The following is an 11588-nucleotide window of genomic DNA, read 5'->3' as shown; positions in this document are numbered from 1 at the left end:
ATGTTAATGATTCTCAAATGTTAAATAATATGTCATATATAAACTCATGTTGGCCACACACTGTTTTAATATATTATTTCTTTCCTTACTGAGATGTGTCTCACTTGAATATGAATTTATCTTTTTCAGGATTTTCTCGAGATCGAGCTTTGAAAGCTCGAAATTTTTATAGCATTATTGGGAAATAGAAAAAGAAAAGGGTATATTTCTATGTTAATTTTAGGGAATGTAAATATTTATATTTATGTTTTTATGTTTTAAGGTTGTTGAGTAAAGAATGTTTGAGAACATACTGAAATGTTTTGGAGATATATGTAATTATGGAAATGCAGGTATTGAAGGATATTATGGTCTATGGATAGAATTAGTAAACTCTGGTGTTATGTTATATGGAGATTTTGTTTATGTTTTCCATTGCATATGATATGGATCATGATTTATCAGAGATTTTATCAGGTATAACGCGCCGGACCCAGGTTTAAGGGTTCGGGGCATTACATAGCCTCCCTGACAGTAGTTGGAAAATACCTATCAAAGAATAATTCTTTAAACCGGTCCCATGTCATGGCTATCGTAATCACCCTATGCTGCTCCAATAATCTCACCGCAGTCCACCACCTCTCAGCCTCTCCTGTCAGTCTATAGGTGGCAAAAAGAACCCTCTGTTCCTCAGTACATTGCAACACAACCAAGACTTTCTCGGTCTCCTGCATCTAGTTCTTAGCGGCAACAGGATCAACTCCACCTAAGAACACCGGAGGATTCATCTTCGTAAATTTCTCTATGGTGCACCCATGGCCTGCAGATGGACCACCCTGCTCCCTCGAGCTTCCTAGCGATCTCAGCTATAACCTACTAAGCCACGCTACGTAATACCGCATCAAAGTCGGTCCCTGCTGCACCTGATGGTCCTGCTTCATCACTGCCACTCGCTAAATCCATCCTGGAAACAACAAACACAACTTAGAAATTCTATCCTTATAATTCACGCAACTATCCTTACCACTTATCTCAACATTTCTAACTCATTTCTAATCTCCAGTCCTATATTTTAGGAACATAACCCGACAATAGCTTACTATGGTTTTCCTAAAATTGTCACCCCAGGAAAAATACAGAAACTACCATGGAAGTCTTGCCTCTAGACTATAGAACAAAACCTCAAATCATTTCCTAAACTCTGGTATTGTTTCCGTTGCATTCTAAAGTCTACAGAATCTAACAACTTAGGCTTTGATACCACACTGTGACGACCTGCTTATTTTCTACACACACACACACACACACACACACACACACACACACACACACACACATATATATATATATATATATATTTTAAAATATAATAAAAATCAATATCACAAATCTCAGCAGATCATAATTCACCTGGACCTGTGGGTGCCAAGGATACATCAGAACCACATCACAGAAGCCTATGCAACAAAAAACGTAAATCATAAACACCTCATTATATCATACATCACAATGCCAGAGTTACTACAATCACTGTATACATATATACACAACACTCAACCCAAAAGATGTCTTAGGGCTATTTTCACAAAATACATCCGACCCTATCAAAATACTTACCCTTCTAGAAGGGCATATCTATCGTACTAGATCAGCGGGACTTTACCCGCTCTCCTATCAGAGGCTCTTGAAAAATTTATAAAATTTTGGGGTGAGACACCTCTCAGTAAGGGAAATAAACTAATACCAGTGTGTGGCAACATGAGTATTCTGTGATATACATATACCATACAAAACATATTCAGTAACTGTTTTGTCAAATTTGGGAAAACATATATATCATCAAAACATAGCAAAACATACTGCATTTTCATAAACATTTATCATCTCATATAATAATAATACAAAAACATTCCTGGTAGGTTAGCTGGCTGTTGTCATGTATTACCCCCACATGACTGGGTTGTGTGGCATGAAGGCGGGACCTGACAATGGTTGGCTGGCCACTGTTAAGTCAAAAGTACAGTTTGTAATTCTGATGGGTCTGTCAGACCTGGTCCGTACACCAGGGGCACTCACACACTTCTTATAAACCACGTCTACCATCCAATCTCACACCACTCCGTACAGCGGCGTTAACACAAATATCATGATCATGATGACCATAGACACATAGCAACGATATCGTGCAAGTGCTAGCCTAGACCAAACGAACCAGGTTCTGATATCATATAACATATACTGAAACTGTGATACATGGACATTTCATATCATTAATTATCAAATCAATCATATCATTTTGCATATATACGTTTATCATGAAAATCATCGGCCCGTACGCCGGTATTACACATTTTACCATAGTTCGGCCCATACGCCGACAAATCATAGCACATCCCGTACGCTGGCAAATCACATCCATAGTTCGGCAGGTATGCCAAAAAATCATATCATAGCACAGCCCGTATGTTGGAAAATCACATCCATAACTCGACCCATACGCTAACAAATCATATACATAGCTCATCCCATACGCTGGCAAATCATACACATAGCACGGCTCGTACACCAGCAAAAACTTATAAAAATCTCGACCCGTACGCCGGTTTTCCATTATAAAAATCCTTATCATTAACACATTCCCAAAAAACAGTATTTTATAACAATTTTTACTCATGCCACACTAACAGGTTTTTCGCATATTCAACATACCATCATTTTTAACAGTATTTTCCCAAATATAAATCATATATAAGTATATTTATTTTCCTAAAACTAAATGCTATAACAATATACATATTTTATTAAAAAGAACTCGCTTAGTTTATCCCCTTACCTAATTCCTGAAAAGTCCCTAAGAAAATATGTCCTGCACCCGCAGGGTTCCCCGTTCAACACCTTGAAAACGGAATTTTCGAGAACTAAAGTTCAGTATTTCCAAGTGTATAACACTTTCTACAACTGCCAAAAATTCAAATATTGAGTAGAAAACCTTATCCTGGATTTGGGTTGGTTTCCACTTCAGCCCCACCAACGATCCGCTCCGGCAGATTTGCAGAGAACTTTCCCAAGAGCGTCATGGTGGCTTTAGATCTTCGAACCGATGAAAATCCGGCCCGAAATCAAAGAGAGAAGGAGGAGGAACCGAAGGGTAAGAGAGAGACGTTTTGCGCAGGAAATTTCGGCCAAAAATGAATTTAAGGCCTATTTAAACTGTGGCCTTCGTCGACGAGCCACGTAACCTCGTCAACGAGGTTAATAGAAAATTCGTCGATGAACTCTCCCCTTCATCGATGAAATTCAGAAACCCCAAAATCATCCCCTCGGTATTTCCTCGTTGACAAGCCACGTCACCTCGCCGACAAGCCCAACTATATTTTCGTCAACGAATCTTGTCCTTGTCGACGGGCTCCTGTTATACCCTCGTCGACGAGTCCCCTGTGTTCGTCAACGAGGAGTTGAAAAATTCCTTGAAATTATGCCTTCCAAAATGCAATGTCGTCAACAAACAGTCGACTGCCTCTTTCTGTTTCCGGTTTCCATTTCCCTTTCTTTTATTATGTAAATACCATTATTCTTCGGGTCGTTACAAGTACTGCCACACCTCCATCAAAATTTCTTCCTAACTCTTCCTAATAGAACCCTAAACCCAATCCCAACTATCATTCTTGGTGGTATACTGATTGTTAGTCATCGTAGCCCGAGAGTATATATGATATGCCCCGCAGCGGATATACAATAGAGTCGAAGGGGGGTGAATGACTCTTTTCACGTACTAAAAAATTATCTCTACAAAAAAAAATACTTGGTAAGATTCAAACAATTATATCACAATATATGGATCTTAAATCATGCATAAGATAAACAATAAATAGTTGGGAGAGAGAAACTTAACACCGAGTTTTTAACGTGGTTCGGCACTCAGCCTACGTCCACGCCTTAGCACCAAGTCAAGGATTCCACAATCCACTATAATCGCTCATTCTCCAACGGAGCAAGCCTTACAAACTCATAAACAAATCCCTACCGCTTACAAAGAGCCTTTATCGATTCAGTTCACAGAGAACCTTACAACTTGGTTCACGAAGAACCTTTCACAAGAAGACGGAAGATTACAAAGAATGTTCCTTACAATGAACAAATATGATTTATAATTCAAACCTCACACTATTCTCTCAAAAATTGAATCAAACACAATAAGTGAGCAAGAGAGAATGAGCATATGTGATGAAGAACTAATATGTAATGTGCTAGATTTTGTATAAAATGATATTTTTTACTAAGAATGATCAAAGACCTTCAAAAACACGTTAATACAAGTCTAATAGCTTGTATTTATAGCCCAAGAGCCTTAGGAGCCGTTAACTAGCCGTTGGGAGAAGAAAAAATATTTTATTTGGTAAACTAACCATTTTTCGCCCGTTAGCGTCATTTTACCCGTTTGACTCATCAACGAGCCCCTACTCTCGTCGACTAATCACACACTACAACTCATCGACGAATTCCCTGTGTTCGTCAACGAGTGCCCTGAATTAAAAAAAGTTATCAACATGAAAATTGTGACATTTTGTCTTAGCTTTCCAGGGACACCAAGATTGTCCCATTTGAACTTTTTTAGTAAAAGTTATGCTCAAGATACCAAAAAATATTTAGGACTCAAGGCTGTACTATGGTAGTGACGATTGTTTTGTTTTTCCTAAACAAAAAACGTTTTAATAACTCAAAACATTCTTGGATAAAAGTATATGAAATATATTAAGTCTAATGAAGATTAAAACTTATCCAAATGAGTTTCCTTTTGAATATAAGATATCTTGATTAATAAAACATGTTTGAAAACTCATTTTGATATCTTATATGCTTAGTAGGTCCTTTAATAAATATACCTGACTTTCTTTAAACTTTTAGGACATAAAACTTATTTTAACACAATCGGAACTAAGTATAAAAATGTTCTTAAAACTAGAATGTTAAAAACTTGTTCATTTGAAAACATATTTGAGTTTTAAGATTCATTTGACAAACTCTTATTTTAACTTAAAAAACATCTTTTGTTTTTTCTTCATTTGCTTACTAAGAAAATTAAAGTGCAAAATAGAAAGAAAATTAAAAAAAAATAAAAATGAAACCTTTCACTTTTCGGCAACCAAGCAAAACATACATTTTTAGTTACTACATAATCTCTTGAAATTTTAATTTGATTTTACAATAGTATATATCATTTCAAAGGAAATTTTGAAATTATTTTATTTTTTTTACGTTTTTTTTTTTTTACAAGTGCAACTTTGGTGGTAGCAATGATCAGGTAAGTTTTATTAACTTGATGAAAGAAAGAAAGAAAAAACAAAAATAAAAAGGAATAGTACAAAGAGTCTCATTGAATTGTTTTTATTGTCTTTGAAAAAAAAAAATTGTATGTCATTACAAAAAAACTTGGCATCAAACATTGTATTTGGTTGCACCAATGTGGATTATAAAGGAAGAGTACCCCTGCTTCTATTGTTAGTTACTTATATCTCTTTAGGATCATTATATCTTTAAATAAAAGTGGGCTTGTCACAAATTGCTTATTGGTTAGTTAGATCGAGTGAATAATTTTTGAAGATCATGACATAGACAATAACATCTTCTTTTCTTTTTGGTAACGAGGGACTCCTACCACCGACGAGCCCAATTGGACCCCCTGATTCGGCACCAAACCCCGCATACGCCGATAGTGCCCTCCACCGGTGTTAGATGTAAATCGCGGATATGCACTCAACTGACAGGATTTGAACCCAAGACATACCTCTCTTTCAAGACTATCTATCTTCCGTCCTTTCCTTTACACTAAGTGAATCACTCTTTGTTAGTACAAATATTTTATATTAATTACCACTACTAGATAAATCAATTTAAAAATATATTTATAACAATATCACAAAAAGCTCATGCTACAAGCAATTATAGTATTAAGAACATAGAACTAAATAAATTGTGGTCATTGAATTCTCTCCCTCTCTCTCTCGTAGTGAATAGAAATTTTTTTTTTTACTTTTCTAATCAAAATTTATAAAATTGATGAGCATAAGTAAATCAGGCACTTGAGGTTGATGATGGGGATTCCACTCTAAGTGCATGCACCTCATGACTACACAACCATTGCCCCCTTATTTTACTAATTTTAATTTTGCAAAGCTGCAGGCTCCTGCTTGTCTTCCCATGTGTCCAACCTGCTCTTAGCTTTTTTCACCTGAAAAATCATCACACCCACATTACAGAAAACAATATTTTACATTTTTCTTCCCATTCATTTCATGTTTAACATAAGAATAAAATAGAATAAGGTGTAATGGTATTAAATTTATTATATAATTTTTAACTATTTTTATGATAATTTTTTAGACCAAATAAATAATAATTTGATTGAAAATATTAAAATTCGAAGAAACTATTTTAAAGAGAAAATAAAGTTTTTCACCAAGTGATATCGACCTCTTTCCCTTCACCTCTCGATCAGCTACTTCAAGCGGTCGGTCATTTTAAAAAACACTGAAATATTATATTTTCTTTTGTAATTTAAATTTAAAAGCAATTTCCTTTCCCCTCAATTGGAGGTTTGTAAAAGGATCACGTGATGAGGGAGAGAAATAGGCACGTCCAATGGGGGCAAGGAGAATATTTTCAAGAGTTCTTGTGAGGTTAAAAGACGGGTTTGTGGTTCTCCCACCAAAACACCACACTTTTTATAGTTAACTTTTATGATTTTCTTTCTAAGAAATCAAAATATCCTTTCCGTTATTTTATTTTTTAAAAATTAAAATAAAGTGATGCCTTTTTTTTTTTAAATAAATAAATAAATAAATAAACCAATGATTAGATTATTTATACTCGTTTGATTTCTCAATGGTTACTAAATGTTGAGAATCAAGATAGGCCTCATAAACCCAGCATCAACTATTCTTTACTTAAATTTTCATTTCATTCTATTCTTATTGCATTTTATTTCACGATTACTAATAAAAATCAAGAAGAGTAATCAAAATTTTGTTTATTGGTCTATTAATTTCTTTTTCTTCCCCACTTTTACAATCAAATATGAAAAAGTTTCTATTTTCTCATCTTTTCCTTTCCTTTTTCTTTTCTAATGTTTTTTAAATTCTAAACTAGGTTTAAAGTTGTGTTAGGGAACATAAATACGGTCTCTTGTACTCGTGTGGATTTATATATAATTCAATATAATTTTATATTATATTTTATATTTTTATTCAAATTTACATAAGTTCAAACATTGGGTAAGTCTTAGTTTGGACTTGAATTATTTAAAAGGGAGGAAAAGGGAAGGAAAAAAAAAAAAAAAATTTCAAACTCAAACACTTGCATATTTAAATTCATGTAGATAAAATAACAAAAGAATAATAAAATTAAAAGTTAATGGCATGTAAAATAATAAAAAAATATTATATGTATATCTTATCATAATTTTTTTATAATTAAAAAATTATATTCTCTTTATATTTGTCCTTCTTAATTATTTATATTTCTCAAGCTCCAAACGAAGTTGAAAAATTAAAATCCAATATAAAACCCCGCCATAAAACTAGCAATGGGTCGGACTTAGCTTCTGGTTTTTTTCTTAGAAAAGAATTGCAAGTAAAAATTAACATGTAGTAGTTATAGGGGTTGGACTTAATTACCTCATTATCCCAGTTGGTGCGATAAGTGGTCCACAATAAGATGAGCGTCTGAATGACTGTGCCCCCAATCATCCCCGACCATATTCCCTGCATAAAACCCTAATCACCATCATACTTCATTTCTTACTTGGACTGCCTAAACCAGAACTCCACAGATACTCTAATTCTAGGGTTTCATATCTTGAGCGATATTCCAACTGAAGATATGATGGTGGACTCCAGTGAAGAATGTAAAACTTGGAAGCTTAAGCATTATAGTCATGTGACAAATTATATTAGATTCGATATATACATGTACTATTTTTTCAAGAACTTTCTTGAAACATAAAACTCGAGATCCTCTGCCGATAAGCATACATTATCTGGTGAGAATTGAAGTTGTGCATACCTTTGCTCCCATGTCGAACTTAAAGCCAAGGAGTGCACCCAATGGAATGCCGATGATGTAGTAACATCCCACATTTACATACGCCACGAAAGCTTGCCACCCACACCCAACAGCAACACCTTCCATTTGCAAACTTCACATATAAACATGTTTTAATTCAAATAGGCAAAGATTGATAAATAAATAAATAAAGAAGTTACCAGACAAAACAGGTTGAACGCCATTAAGGATGAGAGTGATGGTCAAGAGGGGAGCCAGATCAGAGACGGCGTCGGCAACGGTGGTTCCGCTGGTGAAGGCATAGCTGATGACATGGCGTAATACGAGAACAAGAATGCCCAATATTGTTGAAATTACCAAAGAGGTTAGTGTCACCGTCACCACCGAGAATGCTGCAGCTCTAGGGTGTCCTGCTCCCAGCTCATTGCTTACCCTTACACTGTATATATATATATAGATCAACTTGTATTTCTAAATGCTTCGATTATACTTTGTGATCATAAAATACCCTTAAAATTAGAATTTTTATAAAATAGCTGTAAAATCAGTTATATTATAAGGATCAGAATGTTGGGCGGCTAAAAACAATATATCCAAAAAGTAAAAGTTTTGCCAAGATGAGAATACTTCAATGAATAAGTGGTATAACGTAAAAGATAAATTAAGAAATGAACATATTCACGGTAAATTAAGTTGAACTCCTATGGAAAATAAAGTAAGGAAGAAACGATTAAAATGATTTAGGCACTTACAATGTCAGCCGCATAGCGCACCAGTGAGGAAAAGTAAATTGGTTAGAATGAAGTGCAGTAGAAAGGGTAGGGATTGACTTTAAATAACTTAAAATGTTATAAGTAAGGATTTAATAGTCTCAAATTTGTCGAAATAAATTGTCTATGATCGTACAAATTGACAGAAAAGAATTCATATAACCGACCCCACCTAATAAGATTTAAGACTCGATTTAGTTATTATTGTTGTGTTTCAAAATATAATATTGATAAATTTTATTTTAAATGCTATGTGAAAATTGAATGAAGGAAGAATAATTTGAATGACCAACCTTGCGGCTGCATTGAAACCCACTGAAATCATGTACACCAATCCATTAATCGTCATGCTGCATAAATATATAGAACTCATAATCATTTTTAAAAAATAAAATAAATATTTTCAGGCAAATCACGAAGAATGGGCTTACTGGGCTTGTCTCCTTACCAAATGGAGAGAGAGTCCAAAGCAATCTCAGCATTCTTGAGAAGCCCAGCAAGCAAAACCAGGATCTGGTAGTACCAAGTCTCCAGGCAGAGCATCACGGCCGAGGCCGCCGATAACTTGAAGAAGGCCCAAAGCCCAGTAAATGCCTGTAGCGTAAACCCGTTCCAAGTGTGCTTGCACCGATCGCTCATCACAATGTAGACGAACTGGGCCAGGACAATAATCCACCAGGAGAGGCTGAGGATGAGGGCTGCGCCCAGTAGGCCGAGGCCCAACTTGTAGACCGCGAGCCAGCTGAGGAGGAGGTGGAGGGCGAAGGTGGCGGCGGAGATGATGGCGCTAGGGGCGACAATGCTCTGGGCCTGGAGGAATTTCTGGATGGGGAAGTTGCAGGCGTAGGCGAAGATCTGAGGGATGAGGCCGTAGACGAAGATGGCAGCTGAGGCGGCGATGGACCGGGACTCACCGAGGAGGATCAAGATGGGGCGGGAGAAGATGTAGATGACTGTGAGGGGAAGCCCAGTTAGCATGAGGAGGATGGTTGATCTTTGAAGGTACGTGCCAAGCATGTCATACTTGTGGGCGCCATAAGCCTGCCCACATAGTGTCTCCACCGCACTCCCCATTCCTAGCTGCATCCCAAAAAAAGTGAAAATGAAAATTTAATTTTCGAACACATGGTGGGCAGAAATATTCACAATAAGATTTAAAATTCACCGAAATATCATATTAATTTTTGAATTTTAGAAAATGATGTGAAATCCAAAACATTCAGATTTACATCATGCTCTATATCTGATTTCTATGGATTTGAATACTAATATGACATCTAATAATTGGTGGCTTCTAAATAGTATAAGGAAGAATTGTATTGTAATTTTTTTTACCCTCTCAGGGCTCATAGTATCGGTTTTTTTTTTTTCTCTTCACTCATCAAAGGTCGATGGAGGCTTGATTCCAAAACCTCTTCTCTCTCTCTCTCTCTCTCTCTCTCTCTCTCTCTCTCTTTAAGATAAGGACAAACCCCCACCCACCTTCCAAAAATTTCCAAACCCCTCTGCCTCTCTTATCCTTACACTTTCTAAAACTAGAAGAAAACAACAGAGAAACAGGATAAAACTATAGCGGCCTAGAACCTCTATATATAAAGACAAGTGACAAAACTCTAAAAGTTAGGTTCTTTCCATCTCTCTTTTTAAATATACATAATATGTCACCATTTAAAAATAATTAAGAAAAATTCAATTCCGCAAACCCCCTATGCATGTAGAAATCAAAAAGATTTCAACCTAACTATTTATTTTGACTCTGCAAAGTCTATATATATTTTTAATCATAATCTAGCATAGTCAAATACAAAAGTTAGTAATAAGATATTTAATAATTTCTTAGAAAAAAAAATTTTAAATATCTCAAATGGGTGAGATTTTATATAGCCAACATATATATTCGAATGGTCATTAGATCAATAATTCATCTAATAAATTTTTTCTTTTCCACAAAAAATGATAAGGATAATTTTATATACATATATATTAGTCTGAGTAGGGAGTTGGCTTACGAGGAGGCCATAGGAGAAGGACTGGACGCCGGTGTTGCCGAGGGAAGCGGCGGCGAGCTCTAGGTTTCCCAGGTGGCCGCAGAAGATCTGTGTGGACATCGACATCACGTAGTTTATCATGTACACTCCCACGGCGGGGGCCGCCAGCCGGAAAAGGATCTTTAGCTCCAGCCATGTCGCCACCGCCATTCGCCGCACCCACGACATCTCCTCCGTCCTCGACAGCACGTCCTCCAGGGCGGAGCTCAGCGACGCCGGCGACCTCCCTTTGGTCTGCAACAGAGACTCGTTCATTTGCTCATCCTGATCTTCTTCCCTGCGCGAACCCACTCCACTCGCCATTGATGACCGATAATACAGCTATTCTGCTCTCACTATGACGATCGATCAGCTTATATATACATAAGAAGAAAAAAAAAATACAATAATAATAAGTTTTATATATGGCACGTGACTCTTTCTTGGGTTGAATGTTGGTTGACGCTGACCATCCATGATTTAGTTATAAAAATTAATTTATTAATCAAAATTTATCAAACATCAAAATGAAAGAACTATTTGGAAACACCTGCATATCATAAAATATCATGTTACTATTTAAATTTATACAAATAAAAAATAGGAAACAAAACTGACATTTCTGATAAAAAAACACCAACTTCTCTTAAGGTTTCAAATTTTTTAAAAAAATTATAAAAATTTTAAAAATCTTTCCTAAAGTTTGATAAAAAGATTCAAATATGTCCTTATATTTTACAAAAACATAAAT

The 11588-nt window shown here is 35.7% G+C and overlaps 1 protein-coding gene across 2 annotated transcripts; it reads right to left on the bottom strand.

The window, feature by feature from the left end:
* Nucleotides 1-5859: 5859 nt before the first annotated feature.
* Nucleotides 5860-11199, bottom strand: LOC131153605 (protein DETOXIFICATION 40-like). Of its 2 annotated transcripts, none has more exons than XM_058106023.1 (7): nucleotides 10820-11199; nucleotides 9259-9890; nucleotides 9104-9160; nucleotides 8241-8479; nucleotides 8041-8159; nucleotides 7653-7739; nucleotides 5860-6208 (listed from the first exon to the last, which is right to left on the bottom strand). In XM_058106023.1, the coding sequence occupies exons 1-7, from the start codon at nucleotides 11159-11161 to the stop codon at nucleotides 6140-6142; spliced, it is 1545 nt and encodes a 514-aa protein (XP_057962006.1). In that variant the 5' UTR covers nucleotides 11162-11199; the 3' UTR covers nucleotides 5860-6139. The 2 variants fall into 2 exon arrangements, with proteins under 2 accessions (XP_057962006.1, XP_057962007.1); XM_058106024.1 differs by lacking the exon at nucleotides 10820-11199 and adding an exon at nucleotides 10146-10201.
* Nucleotides 11200-11588: the final 389 nt, after the last annotated feature.

This window comes from Malania oleifera, chromosome 4, assembly GCF_029873635.1.
Source record: "Malania oleifera isolate guangnan ecotype guangnan chromosome 4, ASM2987363v1, whole genome shotgun sequence".
Classification (NCBI taxonomy): domain Eukaryota; kingdom Viridiplantae; phylum Streptophyta; class Magnoliopsida; order Santalales; family Ximeniaceae; genus Malania; species Malania oleifera.
The sequence above is the reverse complement of the archived record's forward strand: the minus strand, read 5'-3'. Positions and strand labels throughout refer to the sequence as shown.

Coding starts and splice junctions, on each gene's coding strand:
- LOC131153605 (XM_058106023.1), bottom strand. CDS start 11,161: ATGGCGAGTGGAGTGGGTTCGCGCAGGGAAGAAGATCAGGATGAGCAA. Junction 8,480..9,103: donor GGTTTCAATGCAGCCGCAAG/GTTGGTCATTCA, acceptor ATATATATACAG/TGTAAGGGTAAGCAATGAGC. Junction 8,160..8,240: donor CGTTCAACCTGTTTTGTCTG/GTAACTTCTTTA, acceptor TGCAAATGGAAG/GTGTTGCTGTTGGGTGTGGG.